This window comes from Microcaecilia unicolor, chromosome 6 (assembly GCF_901765095.1).
Source record: "Microcaecilia unicolor chromosome 6, aMicUni1.1, whole genome shotgun sequence".
Taxonomy (NCBI): Eukaryota; Metazoa; Chordata; class Amphibia; order Gymnophiona; family Siphonopidae; genus Microcaecilia; species Microcaecilia unicolor.
In genome coordinates this window covers 74,103,134-74,123,427 of record NC_044036.1, presented here as the reverse complement: position 1 = coordinate 74,123,427, position 20,294 = coordinate 74,103,134, and the positions used below count along the sequence as shown (strand labels likewise).

The window sequence follows — 20,294 nt, the reverse complement described above, 5'->3', positions numbered from 1 at the left end:
ACCTTTCTCTGCCATCATTTTCTATGTTACTATGGAGGTGATGGAGGGGCTCATTGTCAAAGCACATAGCCTTGCAAAGTTCCATAGGTTTCTATGCAAATTCATTACAATAAGCATTCCGAGTAATGCACAGACCAGAGTGACTACCTTTAACATGAAACGTTTTATGGCAGGTCTGGACCTGTTCTTACGGGGAGCAATCTGCTTGCACCGTATAGTGCAACACCTTCTCCCAACACGGTGGTCTAGTGACCTCCTCCCCTCCCCATACCTCTACAGTAGGAGGCAGGACCAACACCTTCTCCCGCCTGCCTCTGGACCCGCTTTCTCAAAATGGTGGTGCCCAGCCCCTGCCTGGTGCATCCTGGGATGCAGTGGGAGGGGCTAAGCACCCTCAGTAGGCTTTCCCTCCCAAATGCCTAAACTGACAGTTTAGAAATTTGACAGTTCTGCTACAGGCTTGTGAGCCACAAGGCTCCAATGGCATGAGCCAGCCTGAACTGACATCCATAGGTGCATGCACTCACACACTGACATCATTGGCATGTTTGCTAGCCAGGTTGCTCTCCCGCCATAGCCCCGATACCGCCTCTGCACCTTATCTCCTCACAACCCTGCTGTACCTGGAGTGTCTACATCTGCCCTGGTGAGTCACTCTCCTGCAACAGGGCACTTTACATTACCTCTGCCACCATGAGGCATGTCTATAAGTAGATAAAGGTGTTGAGAGTAGTAAATAAAGGGGAGATGGGAAAGGGAGATTCTGATTACAAGGATGGGGGGAGGGAGCAGATAAAGAGAGATACAGGGTACCTGTGGAAGGAAGTAGGTAAGGGGAGATGCTGGACAAGCCAGCCAATAGCCATACGTCCATCCCATGGTACAGCATCTGCTAACCTTGGCCCAACTCTGTGTTTAAGGGAGTAGATTAACATGTATGTTAACAATAAAAGTTGGCTCTGGAGCCAAGGAAGTAATATACAAACATGTACCACTAGTAACTTTTAACAGTTTTTCATTCTAGAAGTTTCCAAAAAATTGCTACTGGATATTTGTTGCGCATAGACGCAGACAGCAAACACACCCAAGCCTGCAGATAGCAAGTAAACGCCTTTAGGTCTAGGTCTGGGACTGGGTGGCGCTTATTTCATCTCATTTCCCAGTAGTGTGCTTGAGATCTTGGTAATTAGATTGTAAGCTCTGTGGAGCAGGGACTGTCTCTTCATGTTCAAGTGTACAGTGCTGTGTACGTCTAGTAGCGCTATAGAAATGATAAGTAGTAGTAGTAATTTCAAACTAACTGCTTTTACCGGTCCGGGGAACACTTACAATTAATCCTCAGCCTTGGACTGGGAGGATAATACCTAGCTAGCAGAGTTGCCCCACTCAAGTGAAACAGATGCCCAGTGGCGGAAAAGGGCAGTCACTAAGTAATTAAACTCTAGAATTAGTGAAGTCAGTTAGCTTGGCAGAGTTTAAAAAGGGGTTGGACGGTTTCCTAAAGGGCAAGTCCATAGACCGCTACTAAATGGACTTGGGAAAAATTCACAATTGCGGGAATAACATGTATAAAATGTTTGTACGTTTAGGTAGCTTGCCAGGTGCCCTTGACCTGGATTGGCCGCTGTTGGGGACAGGATGCTGGGCTCGATGGACCTTTGGTCTTTTCCCAGTATGGCATTACTTATGTAAGTGGCACCACTCAGTTTCAAAAGGAGACCGAAAGGCACCTCTAAAGGCACTTACCGCTTTCATGCCAGACTAAGTGCCGAGACTGCGCGTGCGCACAGTGCAAGAACAAGAAGGGCATTTGGGAACACAAGACTCGTCTCGTCTTCTATGTTATAGCGGTACTGCCGCACTCCCAGGCGCCAGGGGGCGCTGCCCACACATACGCTTTCGAGTGCGCAGGCGCAGCGGTTACCCACGCGCTGCATCCGAGTTTACTCAGCACCGTCCCGGCTGCTTTCTGCTGAGTCACTGCAGGGCTGGCTGCGCCGCGGTCTCCGCCCCCGCCCGGGGGAGCCGGGGGAGAAGGAGCGCTGCGGCCGGGGACGCACAGTGACAGTAGCAGCCTGCGTCAAAGTCGGAGTGCAGGCATGGAGACTCCCGCTCACGCCGCCAGGACTCTGCTGGAGCACGCGACCACACTGAGCCTGCAGACCGGCAACCTGCTGAACTGGGGCCGCCTGTCCAAGAAGTGTCCGGCCACCCCTAGCGAGGAGGTGAGCGAGTCGCACAAGAGAAACTTTACCGAACGTTCTCTCCCCCCTGGCCCCCCATTGGCTGAGGCTATGAGTGCGAGTACAGTATGCCCTCCTGGGCTAGATCCGGTCAGTTCCGATGTAGAATGGCGTTGGAAATAGCTTGAGCTTCTCCTCGGTGCTGAACACCTTTTGCTGTCGGCTTGGCCATCCATGATTCTGACCTGGGAGTAAGAAAAGGTGGTACCGGCGCTGCAATCGGAAAGTGGCTCCAGGCTCTCCTTGCACTAGAAGCTTTCGCCTCTCCCATTTCTTTCCTTTCTCTGTGGTAATGGTCTGCTTCCTGTTAGATAGTAATGTTTGTTTATTTTATTTATTTATATCCCACGTTTATCTGAAAATAAGGTTCAGTTAAATGTGGCTAACATATACAATTAAAGCATTATAATGAAAAGAATATTAAATGAACATGTGGATTACAAGAGTAAATAGGCATCACAGGAAAAGTTATAGGAGTGGTCATTGTATGAAAATAGGATTAGACATCTTGTAATAGAAACTTTTTAAAAAGGAAAGTTTTCAGGAGTTTGCAGAAGGTCAGAAAATTGTTGAGGAGTCTTATTTGGAGTTAAGTTGTATGGTTGACAGATCTTGAAGGATGTACAGCTGTTCGTCAAATATGTTTTCTAAATGGGTAGCAGCTTAGATTTGTTCTGGCTCAGCCTTGAATAGGTTGTAAGCTTTGGCAGTGCTGTGTTTGTGTCTAATAGCGCTATAGAAATAAGTAGTAGGACTTATATAATAGCTACTAATATAATAGATATCGTGAATAAAGCATTTGTTAGATAAGCAAAAGATTCACTTCTCTTTTGGGTTCTGCGTCTTTCCTACCACTTAATCCCTTTCAAGATTATTCACCATTTCACATTAAGCTGGTGATTGTTTCTGTTCTTTTTTATTACAAAATCAGGTATTCTCATTAACATTTTTTTAAGAGGATGAGCTCTTTGCTGGCTTACTTTATGGATTCATTCATGGTGGCCCCTTCCAAATATAATGGACATAAATATATTTTTGAATCAGTTTTATTGTTTTAGATTTTCTAAGTTGGTTTACCGCTTAGGTTCATGATGAATCTAATGCAGACCTCCAGAACAATGTGTGTGACATAGGTATTAAAAAAAATCCATAGGGTGTTGAAATAATCCATTAATCTTAATCATTAACAATTTACAAGAAAACCTTGAATTTTCCTTAGTACATCGCTGCGTGTGCCTTGTAGCGCTATAGAAATGATAAGTAGTAGTAGTATAAGGTGCCTTCACTTTTCATACTGATTTTTGTTTTCAAAGTAAGAAAAGGTAAGCTAAATCTATCCTTTACTGCCCTCTTCAAGAAATGTACCCAAGGCGATGTACAGCAGGAATAATCTGTGCAGAGGAAATATTCATTTAAAACATTCAAATAACAGTACACACTAATATAACAGTCTACTTTAAAAGTCAACACAACACACATTACAGCATGGGGTAGGTGGAGGTTGAACATAGAGCCAGAGTAACAAAGGTTTGATAACTGTGACTAACATAAGAGAAAAAAATTAAAATTTCACATTCAGTCATAAAAGGTGCATATGTTAGCAAGTCCTGCTGAAGTAAGTGCTATCAAAGTATCTCCCCTTAATTGTCACAGCGTGAATATATGCAGGAAAAGAGTATTTTTACAGTGACCTTTTTTTAATATGTGTTTTTATTCTAATAAAGACACAAATGTTAAGTTTGCCTCTGTACTCCCCTATGATATCACAGGACACTCTGTTCAGCCCTGGCACTAAAGCTGACCAGAGTGTATAGGTGCAGGTAAGAAATGCTGCTCTCCTGCTGTTAGGAGCAGATTATGGAGGGCTAGGAGTACACAGTAGACCATTAACATATGATCAGTGGTTGTGGCCTCAATTTGCCCTACCCAAGGGATGGCCATGGCTACAGAATCACGGTAACATACTTTTACAAGGAGAAAATATTGCTAAACATTGCCACATTTTGCTCTTTCCTTCCAAACTCTCCCCCCCCCCCCCCCCCAAAAAAAAGTAGCTTGGTGGAAACCACAAGGGCTGGCTCTGGATTGGCAGCATTGGCGGGTTGTGACTGAGTACAGGGACTGAACCTACATGCAGAGAACTGAGGAAAGACAGGGCTCAAATCCTGCTTCTCCCACTGATACTTGCTGTGACCTTGGACAAGCTATTTTGTACCATGATTTGCTTCGTGTATGAGGTATATTGTAATCCCTCTGGGACATGGACTTACCAACTATATCTGAATTTATATCTTGCCTTGAGCTCAGATTTTGAAACGGTGGGGAACCGGAGTATGTATTATTTAGTCCTTGCACTTACTTGCAACATGCTACCGTGCTTCGGGGGGGGGGGGGGGGCTAGCACCTGCTGCTTGCCTGGACAGGCAGGGAAAGATGGGAGTGAGGCATGGTTCCAATCCCTCAGACCTCCTGAATCCACATCTCCATATCTGTTGCTAGGGATTTTTACAGCATGTTCAAATTACAGTTAGGATTTATTTACTGCCCTTCTGAAAGAATTCACTCAAGGTGGTGTACAGTACGAATAAATCAAACATAAGCAATAGACACAGCAGTAAAAATATTCAAATAACAATACAGAGTATGGCATAGTATACTACTTAGTTATTACTAATTTTTAAGGTTTTGCTAGCTGCTACTTGACAACTCTGTTCTGGCCCCCAAATCTCTCACATCTGTTGGAAGTTTGCATTCTCATGTGGGAGAGCCAACAGATCTGCAGGTCCTTTCTTGATTTTTGAGCCCTAGGCATCTGCTCGGTTAACCTACGCACTAATTGTCCCATGATCAGGGGGAGGGATAAATTAAGTATCTCTGCATTTCAGTAAAACTATTAACATCCTTCTGCATAGCAAACTGGTAAGCAAGCTAACCTGGGTGGGAACAGGAAGAAGAATTACAAACCGGGAAGTCTTCTTGAGTAACAGGCCTCAGAGTAGTAACTGGAAACAGAGGGAAAGGTGCCAGCAGGGTTAAGCACAAGGAACAATGCTAGGTTCCATTCTGTTCGATATTGTTGTGGAATTGGGGAAGGGTTAGAAGGGACTCTGCAACAGAGCAGAAATGCCAAAAGAAAAATAACTTTTAAAAGTTGGAAACATGTTCTGAGATGGTAGTAATGCTTTAATGCAAAAGAGTGGAGAATTGTGTGTTTGGGAGACAGAAGGCCAAGATTTAAGAACTCTTTCTGGAGATGAACTAGGTAGGAATGATGCCCCCTTTACTGGAAAGTTGTGCCACAAGCCTAAAGAGCGGCATAATTCAAGAACAGGTAGGATGGGTGTAAGGATCTTAAGAGGAGAGGCGGCCAAGGAGGGAAGGTAGAAATGGATAGTCTGGGCATCCAAGTGGTCCATCTCAGCTGACATCAGTTTCTTTCTCACGCTCCCATCACTTGTTTTGATTCTAGCACATTGCTGCTGTTGTGATTGTACAAATAGTCTTCATTTAAAATATCTTTGTTTGCAGCTGCGAGATTGCATTCGTACCACCCTGAATGAATGGAGCTTAAAGATCAGCCCTGAACTTGTGCTGGTAAGAGATTTGTACAGCGGCTGCTGTAAATAGCTGAAGCCGTGTATCCAAGTGAAGTACTAGAGAATTGAATCTATTTTCTCCATGAAAATTAAATAAACAATGTCTGTTTTGCTAGCATTTCTATTCAAACAATTTAATCAATTGCCAGGTGACCGGGTTAAAAGCATAGTTTTATCATATGGCACAAAACACTAATGTTATCATTGTTTATAACTCGTGAGAAAGTTAATGATTAAAGAAAAGAATTTGTTTTCAAAAAGTGAAAAACATAAATTATAAATCTGAATGTACTCTCCCCCCCCCCCCCCCCATGCATTTTCCTCCTTGAAATCTATCTTTACTAGGCTATAATGCTGTGAGCCTTTCTTTGAAAATACCTGGGGGTTTTGCCTAAATTATAAAGTTTCCCCCCAGCGATGGCTCTCGACTGAGAAGCGCAGACCATGACTCCCTGCTGAATCTGGTATTTTTAGCTGAGCTTCCCTTTTCTCTAAGGCCTGAGAGCTAAGCCATGTCTTTTGTTTGATGTAGAGCAGTGTTGCCGAGCCACCAGGCTGACTAATGAAATGGGTCTTTTCTAAATTATTGTTTGTACCTCCAAGATTTTTTTTGCTGGAGCTGGTCTTGCTTTTGAAGAGTGCAGTGTTTTTTTTGAAGAGTTTTAGGCATCAGTTTTGAGTATAAGAGGCAGAGTTTGCAAGAAACACCAGGTTTAAGTCTTAATTTCTCTAGTGTGGGCATTTTATTTCTTGAAATACAAGTTCTTTTATTCATATTGGTGGTTAAAACTAGATAATGGAAAGTAACTGCAGATACTGGCAAGACTGGACCTCTGTTGCTGGTACATTATTTTTCTATGTGAATTTAGTAAAACTTGACAGAGGCTAGATATGTTGTAGGATTGATTTTGGTCTGATGGTAGATGTGGTACAAGCCTGATCATGCTACTGTATCTTTTGCAGGGCTTTTCTTGAGGGGGTACTTGGAGGTACCGAGTACCGGCCCCTTTTCCATTGTCTGCTGAAATTGAGCCGTTGTCCCCAAGTTTTAATGAAAGAGCTCAGGCTGTACACACAAATTCTGCCTTGTCATAGATTCTGTGACTAGTTGCAGGGGGTCTGGCAATTGTGGGGTGGGTCCCTCAGTGATCATCCCATCCCTGAAGGGTGGCCTGTCATTTGAGTACTGGCACCTTCCCCCCCCCCCCCCCCTCCCGCTAGAAAAAACACACTGATCTTTTGTGTTCTGATTTTTTTTTTCTAACCTGCTTTTGTTTATTGTAGAACCCTGTAGTAGTGCAGAATGCATTACAAAACTGGCTGATCTCAGATTAGTGAATAGCGGAATAGGAGTATGGAGATTGTACCACTCCTCTCCTTCTTCAGGTTGGGTTCCAGTGAGATTTGGGAGGGGTCAAGGAAACAAGGATTGGCAGGAGCTGGAGGCAGTAAGACATGAGGGAATCTTTGCTGGAGGACTTTTGTTAGGAAGGGTATTCCCCCCCCCCCCCCCTTCCATGTCCCATACTGATTTTTCTTTTTTCTTTTGAGTGGTGGGGGGAGGCACAAAAGCTTATTGGGACATTCCAGACAGACTGAAGTAAAATAACATTTATATTAATAGGAAATTCTGTGGCGTAGAATTTCCTAACTCCTATTTCAGAATCTACCCCTAAGCTGCCGCAGCAAATGTAGAGGTGGGGGGTGGGGGGCGGCGGCATGGTGCTGATCTATAGTGTCATCTTGTACTTTAGGACTGGGTTACTGGTATAAATGTTGATTTATTGCATAAACTTTGTTCAAGTTGTATAGGTAGATACTGTGTGGGTTGGTGCTTGAGTTTTCAGTGTTAGGGAAGTCTGAAATTGAAGTTACTAAGGGGTATGTTTACTAAGGTGCGTTAGCGTTTTTAACGCGCCTGTAAATTCAAGGCGCGTTAAATCCTAATGTGCCCATACTTTTCTATGGGCATGTTAGTGTTTAACGCACATACACCATTTACATGCGTTAAAAACGCTAACTTGCCCATAGCACCACTTAGTAAGCCTAGCCCTAAGTCATTTTATTGTTCATTGCAGGAATTGCCAAACACACTGGAATGTAGCATGACAGAGGCAACAGAAACAATAAATCCTGAGGAAAGAGAAGAAATGAAAGTGTCTGGTAATTTATTTATTTTATTTTATAATTGCTGAAATTTGCTTTTCTCTGTGTCTGGTGGTAGTGTCGTGTTGACGTGTGTATTTTTTTTTTTTTTTTTTTTACAGCAAAGCTCTTTGTTTCAGGGTCAGATTTTTCTTCAGTCAGAGATGCAGTAAATATGGGTAAGTACAGGACAGCTCTGGCTGCTCCAAGTACTAACTTACTTCAAGGCTTTTTGCTTATTCCTTGGTCTCCTTTCTTTTCTGGGCATCTGTTCTTGTTTTTTTAATCTCTTATTTCTTTTTGGTTGTGAAGTTCATTTTACACGTATTTCATGTTGAGGTTAAATATAATTTGTCTGATTCATTAGCACTGCATGCATCAGATCAATATTGTAACCTTTTGAGCCTGATATTCAGAGCGATTTAGCTGACCGCTGGTCCTGGAGGCATCAAGTAACTATGATTTGGATTATTGTTCTCAATGTGCATCACTTTGCATTTGTCCACATTAACTTTCATTTGCCATTTGGATGCCCAATCTTTCTAAGGTCTTTCTGCATGAGAATAGCCATACTGGGTCAAACTAATGGTCCATCTAGCCCGGTATCCTGCTTCCTACAGTGGCCAATTTTTCACAATCTTCCTGTGTTCTAACAACTCTGAATAGTTGTGTGTTGTCTATAAATTTAATCACCTCACTCATCGTTCCCATTTCCAGACCATTAATAAATATGTTAAATAGCACCGTCCCAATACAGATCCTTGGGGCACTCTGCTATTCGCCCTCCTCCACTGAGAGAATTGGTAATTTAACCCTATCCCTTGTTTTCTATCAACCAATTCCTAATCTACAACAGAACATTACCTCCTATCCCATGACTCTAATTTTCTCAGGAGTCTCTAATGAGGGACTTCGTCAAATGTTTTCTGAAAATCTAGATATACTACATCGACCAGTTCACCTTTATCCACATGTTTATTCACACATTCACAGAAATGAAGTAAATTGGATTCAGCCAAGGGAAGTCTTGCTTCTCCATGTTGACTTTGTGCCATTGAATGGTTTGTCTTTGTGTTCAGTGATTTTGTTATTTATAATAATTTCCACTGTTTTGTCCGGTTCTGACGTCCGACTTGCCAGTCTTTAATTTCCCAGATCACCCCTGGATCCCATTTTAAAAATAGGCATTTTCATTTGCCACCCTCCAATCTTCAAGTACTACAGATGATTTTAATGACGTTACAGATCACTAACAGCAGATCTGCAACTGTGTGGGGAGGACAATGCTAGTTCAGAAAGGAAAGGATGGATTTTGGTGATGTGATATAGAGGAAAATGTGTGGTTTGGGGTTTTTTTTTTTTTTTTTGGGGGGGGGGGGGGTTAAATGTATGTAGAATGTGAGCCATCCAAGATGACTCAAAGTTATAGTTTGAAGGGACTAGACCAAGGCCCAGTTATCTTGTTTCCTCCCACCAAACTGACTTCCCCCTTTATTTTTATAGCTGTTTTTGTCTTGGCCATATTGGGGATAATTTTATAAGGCATTGTTTACATGTAAAGCCTATTTACACACAGAAAAGGGCTTTTATAAAATTGTGCAAAAGCATATGCCTACTCTTATGCATATCTACAATTCTGCTCCTGTTCAGCCCTAACTATGCTCTTGAATACCTGTGTGCATTGTATGTGTTTAGTTTGTTAAATGTATACAAGTAAAATACATGCATACATGTACCTTTTGGAGCAGGCATAAATCTGCATTAGCATTTCTGGCCTGTTGAGGTTCATTCTGGTGCGTCTTCCTAAAATAGGCACCTTTTTGGACTTCCTGAATTCATATCACATTTAAGGTGGTAGTAGGACATGAAGTTGGCTACATCAGATGAGCAGACTAAGATTTGGGACGGACTTCTGATGAAATCCTTGTGTAGAGAGTGAATTATTCTGATGACTCCCAGATATAAAGTGGTACTGAAAGCCCTGAGTTGATCAGAGCACCAAGGGAATGTGTATAGAGAGACAAGGGCACAGGACAGATGCCTTGAGGCTTACTAATTCAGAAAGAGGCGGAGGATGATAAAGGTCAGAAGAGAGAAAAGACAAATTGGAGCCCTGAGGTGAAAAGTAATGTGTGTGCCAAGGAACAGTGTAGAGGATGTGGTGATGAGCACAAATACGGATTCTGGTGGCTTATGTTCAGAAAAGAAGGGATGGATTTTGGAGGTAGGACCAACATATCTTAACTAGGATTTTACAAATCCTGAGTACCAGGCCACCATAGCGCCTAGATAATGTATCTTGGCACACCAGGATTTCATGCTCTGGCGAGCTTTCTTCACATGCTAATGTCATGCTTGAGGAAGTGGGGCAGCTGGCTTCTCCCAGCACTATATAGTGGTGCAGTAGGAGTGTTTCACTAAGCTTTTTTTTCCCATGAAAATGGCCTTAGGAAATTAGTCTTCCAAGTTGATGCATCAGACCTCTGAGAAGAAGGCCCCAACACCACCACTTTTGAACTTTGGTCGGGACAGTGGGGGATTGGCAGGGATGAGGTGAGAAGTCTGCCAATTGGCTCCCGGATTGAAAAAAAATTATCAAGGCCTATGGATTACCTATGCTGTGTTAGGTGTGGACAGAGACGAAAAGATGGGATTATTGCTGCTACAGGTTTGACAGATTCCAGGTTTGTCCCAATTGCTACCTGGCTAATAGATTATGGCATCCCAAATATATTTTTTATATTTTATTTATACTTTGCTCACACCTTTTTCAGTAGTAGCTCATGGTGAGTTACATTCAGGTACACTGGATATTTCTCTGTCCCAGGAGGGCTCACAATCTAAGTTTGTACCTGAGGCAATGGAGGGTTAAGTGACTTGCCCAAGATCACAAGGAGCAGCAGTGGGATTTGAACCGGCCACCTCTGGATATCAAGACCAGTGCTCTAACCACTAGGCCACTCCTCCACTCTGTATGATTTCACGTGTTCTTTTTTTTTCCAGCCCAGTAGAGTATTGGATAGAAATTTATTTATTGCATTTGTATCCCACATTTTCTCACCGTATGGCAGGTTCAATGTGGCTTACATATTGCTAAAAAAGTGGTTACAAAATTTAGATTTGTAGAAGTCTAGTACATAATACAGAAGTACAATAAACGCTTAGGTTGATATATTAGCATATCGTGAGGGAGGTTAATATTATTGTTTTCCATTTCTGAACTTGTCGTGATGTATGGTGGCGTGGGATTAGGCAGATCCATGGGGGGAAAGACTTCTTGAAAACGTGTTTTCAGGTTTTTTCTTGAATTGTCGGTAGTTTTCTGTGAGTTTCGGGTCTTTGGGTAGTGAGTTCCAAAGTTGTGTGCCTATAAATGAGAGGCTTGTGGCATGTGAAGATTTGCATTTTATACCTTTGCAATTGGGGTAGTGAAGGGTTAGGTAGGTTCTTGCTGTTCTCGTCACGTTTGTTATTGGTAGATCGATGAGTCCGTAGATGATTCCGTGGACTATTGTGCATATTTTGAAAGTTATGTGAGCGTTAATAGGAAGCCAATGTAAGCTTCTTAGGAGGGGTTTCGTGCTTTCGAAGCGTGTTTTTCCGAAGAGGAGTCTGGCAGCCGTGTATTGTGCTGTAAGTAGTTTTCTTATGATTTGATCTTTGCAGCCTACGTAAATACTATTGCAGTAGTCTACATGGGTTAGCACCATGGTTTGGATCATGTTTCGGAATGAATCCCTGGGAAAGTAAGGTTTTATACGTTTGAGCTTCCACATAATGCAGAACATTTTCTTGGTCATATTCTTAGCTTGGCTTTCTAGCATTAGGTTGCAGTCAATTGTTATGCCTAAGATTTTCAAGTGGTCTGAAATTGGGAGTGATGAACCCTGTGCGTTAATTGCCGAGAGGGGAACATTATTGTATTGGGACGAGAGAATGAGACATTGGGTTCTATCTCTATTGAGTTTTAACTTGAATGCCGATGCCCAGGATTCCATGATGTTCATTATTTCCTTGGCGATTTCTGTGGTGTTCTGTTTGAAGGGAATATAGATGGTGATGTCACCTGTGTAGAGAAATGGATCAAGGCCTTGTTTGGATAGAGATTTAACCAGTGGTGTCATCATTAGGTTGAATAATACATTGAGGTCACTTTTAGGCCGCTTGCCACCTTGTTTTTTGTGAACTGCTGTGTTATGCCCTCTGGTGTCAATGACTGTATCAGGCACAAGTAAATCAGGGTTGGGGATGCTAGCCTCACAAATCTCTTTTGAATTCAAGACAGTGGGGAAGAGGTAGGAGGAACAATCTACCCTGAGCATTTTTGAATATGGACCAGTGGTAAGGGAGGGTTGGTGAACACCAGTCAGCCAAATCTACACCTCCTATTGCAGTTCAACTTGGTTCCCCTGATCTGACCCTCATCTTTTGCCTCATCCACTTCATAGGTACCTAGTGAAAGGCATTTAAATTTAGGAACTGTGCTCCTATAATCTTTCAAAGGTGTCAAATTAAGTGGTGAAACTCTTACAAAAAGTGATCCCTATATTGGTGAAAGCTAATCCCTTCAGTTCTGAAGCATTAAACAGACATATCTCCTATGCTGTGTGACTGTCTTCTTTCATTCCTTCAGCGTGTTCTGCCCTTGGTGTAGCTGAGTTAGATTCTGTGATCATTGCTCCACCTCCCCTTGAAGATGGAATTGATCTCTCCTTGGAACATTTACAGCCCTATTGGGCAGAACTTGAAAATCTGGTTCAGAACAAGAAGATAGTTGCTATAGGAACCTCTGACTTGGATAAATCCATGCTGGAACAGCTATACTTGTGGGCACAGGTAAGGTACCATGTTTAGTTTTATTAAAAGATTTGCTTTATCACCTTTTATAAAATAATCAACAAAGTTGTTTATGAATAAAACATACATCAAAAATTGTTCAAACCATTAATTGACAAAACTGAACAAGCCACACACACATGTATCAACAATAACCAGAAGCACTGGCATGACATTTGAGCAGGTGAAATGAGTACTCCTGATTACTCATCTCTAGCACTTGAAATATTTTCTGTTGATCATTAAAAGCAAGAGAATAAACCTATTCAGAGCAAGGTCAGAGTCTGAATGAATCATGAGACACATTAACAAAACTGGTAGTATTTTTAGATATTAATTGATATCTAGTAAATGCCTGTTCACAGGCAAGCAGTTTGGCTCCTTTGTCTACTTGAAAAGGTGTGCCCTTGTGCTGTACACTACTGTTTCCTATGCTAGCCCTGGAGGCACACCTAGCCAGTTGCTTATCAGTATTGCCACAATGAGCGTTCATGGTGCACTGCTTCCATGGCTTGCAGATCTTGTGCATATTCACCAGTGTACACAACATAAGAACATAAGAGTAGTCATACTTGGTCAGACCAGTGGTTCATCTAGCCCAGTATCCTGTTTTTCAAACAGTGGCCAAGCCAGGTCACAAGTACCTGGCAGAAACCCAAATCGTGGCAACACTCCATACTACAAATCCCAGGGCAACCATAAACTGGGAGAGTCTACTAACAGTGTTATATATATGAGTGTGACCTTGGTTCCTAAAGTGTGATCTGTAATCTGTACCCTTTTAAGCAGTAGGGGTTGGCAAAGGAATATGCTTTCAAGCCATGTTGATATCTAGGACCCATTATGGGGTAAGACTTTTTGTGGGGGTTTCCAGAGAGCGCAGGATGAAAAAATAGACAAACTGCAAAGCATCTGATTTATATCATACTGTCTCTCTTACTGTTTGCAGGTGAAACCAAACAGTAACCAGGTAAACCTAGCTTCCTGCTGCGTAATGCCTCCAGACCTCACAGCCTTTGCAAAAGAATTTGACATCCAGCTATTAACCCATAATGATCCAAAAGGTGAGCTTGGCACTTTTAGGAGAGAATTTTTTATATAACATTTTCTACATACAAAATTTGTCTTACATATGGAAAATGGCTGTCATAAAATTGCATAGGAAAAAAATAAGCAATCCGGAAGACAACACTGATTATGAAGTAGTAAAGGTGTTCTTGGAGCCCTAGTTTGGTGAGTTGTGACGGGATGCACTTATTGTACAAAACACATGCACACATTTGCACTGCTGGAGCAGATGTAAATTGTTTGAGAATGTCTTCTGGTTATCTTGGGGGCCTATTTTATAAATGCACACAGGTCCTTCTGTTGCTTTTCTTATAATAAGTGAAATGTTCAAAAAGGTTCTTAAGTGTCTTGTTAGGAAATTACCCTCCACTTAGTGCTGTTCATCAGGAATTACACAGACACACCTTGAGCACTACTTCTCCAGCTTTTTCTTTGAGAAGATGAGTATCTGAATTCAAGAGAGCTTGGGACAAGTACATAGGATCTCTGACAGACAGTTGATCAAAACCCCACGCTGTTCCAAACAGAGCTTCAAAAATAGCGCTGGAACAGCGCGGGGCGTTATTAGACCTATGATCAGAGATAATTGTATGCAAATTTAAGCATGCAATTATCTCTGATCATGGGGTAGAAGTGCGGGAGAATTGTGCCTGAGTATGTTCTCAGCACAATCCTCCCGCACTTGTTTGACAGGTCTGGGCTGTCAAAAGCCCAATCCTATCACACAGGGGCTGGAGGTCCATGGGACCACTAGGCTCCAACTACCCCTGCCCTGAGCAACGGGGGCTGGTCCCCCCCCCCCCCCCCCCCCGACGATCTCTCCCCCCCCCCCCCCCAGGTGAAGGGAGGGCTGGAGATCCAGTGGGTCTCCAGCCCCTCCTAACTCCCCCAGCAAAAGATCCGTGGTGGCCTAGTAAACGACCAACCAACCTCCCCCCTCCCCCCCCCAGTGACAGGGGGGACGTGAGGTTTGCTGGACCTCTGGTCTCCCGAAGATTCCCCCCCCCCCCCCCCCCATGTTCAGGGAGGGCTGGAGATCCAGTGGGTCTCCAGCCTCCCCTAGTTCCCCAGCAAGGGGTCCCTGGTGGTCCAGACCCCCTTACCTTGTGTGTTAGAGGAGGGAGGGTAGCCTGCCTCCCTCCTCTTCCTGCGACGCCCAGCCCTACCCAGTGTATCCTGGGATGCCCTGGGCGGGGCTATACACCATATAAGGGAGAAACTGCCTTATATGGTGTATAGCCCCACCCAGCGCATCCACGGATACATTGGGCAGGGCTGGGCGCGCCATTTTGCGGCATCGCAGGGAGGCAGGCTACCCTCCCTCCTCCAACACACAAGGTAGGGGGGTCTGGACCACCAGGGACCCCTTGCTGGGGGACTAGGGGGGGCTGGAGACCCACCAGATCTCCAGCCCTCCATGAACCTGGGGAGGAGGGGGCCGGAGGTCCAGCAGACCTCCGGCCCCCCTTGGACCTCCGGCCCCCCTGTCGCTGGGGGGGGGGGTGGGTTGCTTGGTTGCCCACTAGCCCACCAGGGACCCTTTGCTGGGGGAGTTAGGGGGAGCTGGAGACCCACCGGATCTCCAGCCCTGAACCTGGGGGGGGGGGATCGGGGGGGGACTGAAGGTCCAGCGGACCTCCTGCCCCCCTGTCACTGGGGGGAGGGGTGTTGGTTGGTCTCCCACTAGGCCACCAGTAACCTTTTGCGGGGGGGGGGGGTGACCCTCCGGATCTCCAGCCCTCCCTGAACCTTGGGCGGGGACCGGAGGTCCACTGGACCTCCAGCTCCCTGTCACTGGCAGGTTTGCTGTTGGGGCGAATGGGGGCCTGCAAGCATGCAGATGCTCTGCAAAACCCTACTGCTGGCGAATGGGGGCCTGCAAGCATGCAGATGCTCTGCAAAACCCTACTGCTGGCATAGGGTTTGCCGCGGCCAGCAACCCAATCTTTGGTGCGCTGGCCGCTGATCAATGGGGATGAATATGTTTAGCCCTGTTTAGCTTGCATTTGCATGCTAGTTGCATTCAGAGCCTTCAAGTGCGTTGTTTCATGCACTCGAGGCTCTGATCATGTGGCATTAGCAAACGCCGGCACTAGTATGGCGCTAACAGCCTCTAATGCCGGCGTTTGCTTCTGTTCATCCCCCTTTAAGGGACTGATAGGGAGAGTAGATGGCATGAATGGGCAGACTGGAAAGGCTATATGGTCTTTATCTACCTTCATGTTTCTATGTAAAGGGAGAGAGGAGGGGAAGGTATTGATTCCTTATACAAGAACTGACTTAATTCTCTGTAGCTGGATGCACAAATTAGGGCAATAATGCACTTAGAGTCATTTCATAATGGGTCACTTAGCTAGTTTAACAAATTCTTTTCTAACCGCTGCAAGTGCACTTGGTCATCTAACAAAGCATCGTTCAAATGCCAGGGGATAGAGGTATGTCTGCCAGTATTCAACAGTAGATGAACTGTGATAGGAGCATGGTCAGACCAGGTTTTAGGACGTATATCCACTTCGGGGACGTATTTGCGTAGCAGGAAATCCCCCAGCCAGATATCTAGTCTGGAGTAGGTGTCATGTAGAGGAAAGAGACTACACGTTCTGTTCATCACCATTAGTCATCTTATTTTCTAACTCCTTTTACTCTTACCTGTCTATATGTTCTATCTTTGCTTATACCCTACACTGTCAATTAAAATGTTCTATTACATATTGTGTTAACATTGTAAATAGTATACTATGCCATACTTTGTATTGTTATTTGTATATTTTTATTGCTGCAATTGTCTATTGCTCATGTTTGATTTTATTCTTACTGTACAGCAACTTGAGTGAATTCCTTCAAAATCCTAATAAATGAATGTACCTCCCTCCATATATCATGTAGACCCCACTGAGTGATAAAGGAGCGCAGACATGTGTGGTTCTTTGTCATAGGTGACCTTCTCAGCTGAGTTATCTAGAGGCTTGGATTACGAGTAATATTAAAGTCTTCCCCCTATCAGGAGCATACCTTATGTATTTTTTGCCAAGAGTTCAGATAGATGAGTAAAAAATGAGCCCTGATTTTGGTTGGAGAAGTTAGCACAAGCCCTCTAACATCAACCACTAAAAATAGATAGCACCCTTCTTTGTCTAAGATTCTCTTATGAATATGCCAGGGGTAGGCATTACTTAATAGAATACCAACACCTGCAGTTATAGGACGGGCACAGATGGAGGCTAGAAGCACTACAGCATATTTTGGCATATTAAGTAAGTGCTCATGCTTCACCAAAAGATGCATCTCTTGAATAAAGGGCACATCTGCCCCCAAAAGTGCTGCCTCTTTGAAAAGTAAATGACGTTTATATGGGATATTCAGTCCCTTAACACTAAGGGATAAACATGTTAACCTGGGGATAGGGAGAGGCTATGACTAAGCTGAAGTGAAACAAACCAAAAACAAAGGAGCAGCAAGCGTCAAGTATCTTTAAGTAAAACGTGTTTATTGGTGGTCCAAAATAAAATGTACAACATTCCCTGATATGAAATTAAACAGTCATGCAATGTCTTCTTGTAGTCACCATGACTTCAAGGTATTTGATTTGACTTTGGTTCAACAAATCTGTTTTTCTTTTTAACATCTAGAACTGCTTTCTGAGCCGGGTTTCCAAGAAGCTATTAAGGAAAGCGTTCAAGATCTTCAAGTGAATGAATGGACACCACTATGGCTGTTGCGATATTCTGTCATTGTCAAATGCCGAGGAATTATAAAATCAAAAGGCTATATTTTGCAGGCAAAAAGAAATCCTTTTACTTAACATTTTGTTGGAAAAATTACATCAACACAGCTTGTCCTCTTCAGCCCTTAGCACTTGGAAGAACCCTTCTGCATCACTACCACATGAAGGTGAATTGTGTAGTGTAGAGAAGACCAAGTTCTAATCCTACAGCTGGTGAGGGGCCAGGCTGATGTTTACAGAATCTTCATTCCCGCAACACATTATCAAGTACTGTACAGTTTTCCCTTTCCTGAAGACCAACTGATTATTGTATGAAATAGTGTATTCTTTACATTAAACTTATTTTCTATTGCAAATCCTTTTGAGAAAATGCTTGAAGTAATTTAGTGCTGTATGGTGTGTGTTTAACTTTACTAAGCTTTTGAAAATATGTAAGCCCATACAAACCTGTTAGAAGGTGTTATATAAACTATGTAGAACTAGATTTGCTGTGTTAATGTTATTGTTATTTACTGCACGTTATTTAGCACTAGCCCTATTGTAAATTAAGCCCATAACTAAAGAAATAAAACCAAAAAGAGAACCTGGATAGCACACAACCTCCGATCTAGAAACGGGAGAGGCAACTGAAAGAAAGGAAAGAGGAAAATACAATTCAGAAGAGAGACGTAAGCACAGAGTAACAGCAAGCTGCAAACTTCAAGAAGCAAAAGAGAAAGCAAAACTACAAAGGGAAAGTAGCTGGGGGTTGAGGGAGGAAGAGTCAGCTTAGGTATACAAACATTTTGGTAATTTAACTTGCCCAAGTTATGTTGAAGATCTTTATAACTGACAGAGCCTCTTGCAGGGCATTTTATAGCAAAAGTAAACCATTATATGGGAAACATCTGGATAAAATCTAATCTTAAATGCTATAAATTCTTTATCCATATGTAGTGGACCACTCCATGGGGGATGAGGATAGCACTGGAGACCCTATATTAAAGAAGAAAAAGTTACTGGATTTAATATAAGGGGTTAAAAACAGCAAATCCATACCAGTGAGACAAAGGGCCCTGGGGATAGGGAAAGGCTATGACTAAGGTGAAGTGAAACAAACCAAAAACAAAGGAGCAGCAAGCGTCAAGTATCTTTAAGGAAAACGTGTTTATTGGTGGTCCAAAATAAAATGTATACAGTCCCAAAACAGGATAAAAGCAAATAATAAGAAAAAAAATAACATAACGTTCAAATGTCAAGAGAAGTGTTTCCTCCTGTGGTATTTCTTTCTTTCTCCCTTGTTTGCTCCCAGGCTGGGCACCTCGGGCTCCTACATTTTTACTTTATTTCTGCAAAATAGTTGCAAAACATAGATTCCAACTTTTGGCGCCACAGACGGGCACCACAAGCAGATAACAAGGCAGAAATCCAAACCATCTTCTCACTTTCAAAATATATCAGCAGTGTACAGACAAAAGTTTGGGGACTATCTGCTGTTCTCTCCAAAAGTTGCAAAACTAACCCCTGTTTTGGGCATGATGGGTTGGGATACAGGTCCTCTGCACCTTGGCACTGGTTGTTCTGGGATGTGAAAATGGGATGCACTGGGGCACAACAGGAAAAAAGCTGAATGTCTAGCGGTTTCAACCAGGAACAAAGTGGTAGGGTGGATAACTGGTTATAATAGGCTGAGCAGAGCAACCACAGCAGGGCACAGGGCATGATAACAGCGAAAAGGTAGGCTGGTGCACCAAAATGAAGAACCTTAAGGGCCATAGTTAAGATCTTATGTTGAATCCAGAATTGAACAGGTAACCAGTGAATTGGGCGAGTAATGGAAAGACACGATCAAAGTGGATATCAACCCAGTCCTGGAGACATACATTTAGCTAGTCCCCCTGACTGGTAAGTATCTTGAGGACTGGGTTGAGAACCCCTATTGTAGAACTGGGGCTCTTCAGAAATCTGATTTTCATAGCCAAGATCAAACAAACATTACATTTGCTCAATAGTATATTGGAGTTAGTCATAGACTGACTGATCTTGTGCTATGTCAGATTTTATCCTTTATTACCTTAACTCTGTATTTTAGAGGAAGTCCCTCCAGAGGTCCTAGATTGCCAGCTATACTAAGATAAAGTAGTAGTCTTTGCCCTTGAGCAGGTTGTTATACTCTTTAATTCTTAATTGGGAAGGTTGATAGTGCAGGTAGGCTCCTAGCTCCTACCCTCTCCACCTTACACCGGTGAAACCCAGGCCTTCAAGGTGGGGAATTTTGGTAGACAGGGGAGCCAGGACTCTGTCCTCTCTTTGGCAGCAGCTTCATGGGAGCAGTAAAGAGCAGCAGCAGTAGTCAAAGCAAGACAATAGATTCTGGCAGCCACACAAATTGGAAGAGCCGTTAGTACATTTTTATAGGATTTTAGTGGGATGATCATGAAGAGTGTAGCAAAATAGGGAAGGGGGATACAAGGCTGAAGGTTCACCTGGGGCACCTACTACCCTTGCAGTAGCTCTGCAACAATGAGAGAGGAGAACCAGCTGATTCCAACTTGAAGAGGAGGCCTGTGTCTTACCAGGCAAGGAGGCAGGGGAGAGAGTTATTGATCGAGGTAGTTCTGAGGGAGAAATTCATGACCATCAAGGGGGTGGACTTCAACACCATCAGGGCTTTGAAACTTGGGGGCTTGAGGAAAGATCCAG

At 43.4% G+C, this 20,294-nt stretch overlaps 1 protein-coding gene across 1 annotated transcript; it reads left to right on the top strand.

Moving 5' to 3' along the window:
• Nucleotides 1-1,937: 1,937 nt before the first annotated feature.
• On the top strand, nucleotides 1,938-19,100 carry GCLM (glutamate-cysteine ligase modifier subunit). The gene is made up of 7 exons (XM_030206223.1): nucleotides 1,938-2,225; nucleotides 5,772-5,837; nucleotides 7,918-8,002; nucleotides 8,107-8,163; nucleotides 12,618-12,820; nucleotides 13,770-13,884; nucleotides 17,518-19,100. The coding sequence occupies exons 1-7, from the start codon at nucleotides 2,100-2,102 to the stop codon at nucleotides 17,688-17,690; spliced, it is 825 nt and encodes a 274-aa protein (XP_030062083.1). The 5' UTR covers nucleotides 1,938-2,099; the 3' UTR covers nucleotides 17,691-19,100.
• The last annotated feature ends 1,194 nt before the right edge of the window (nucleotides 19,101-20,294 follow it).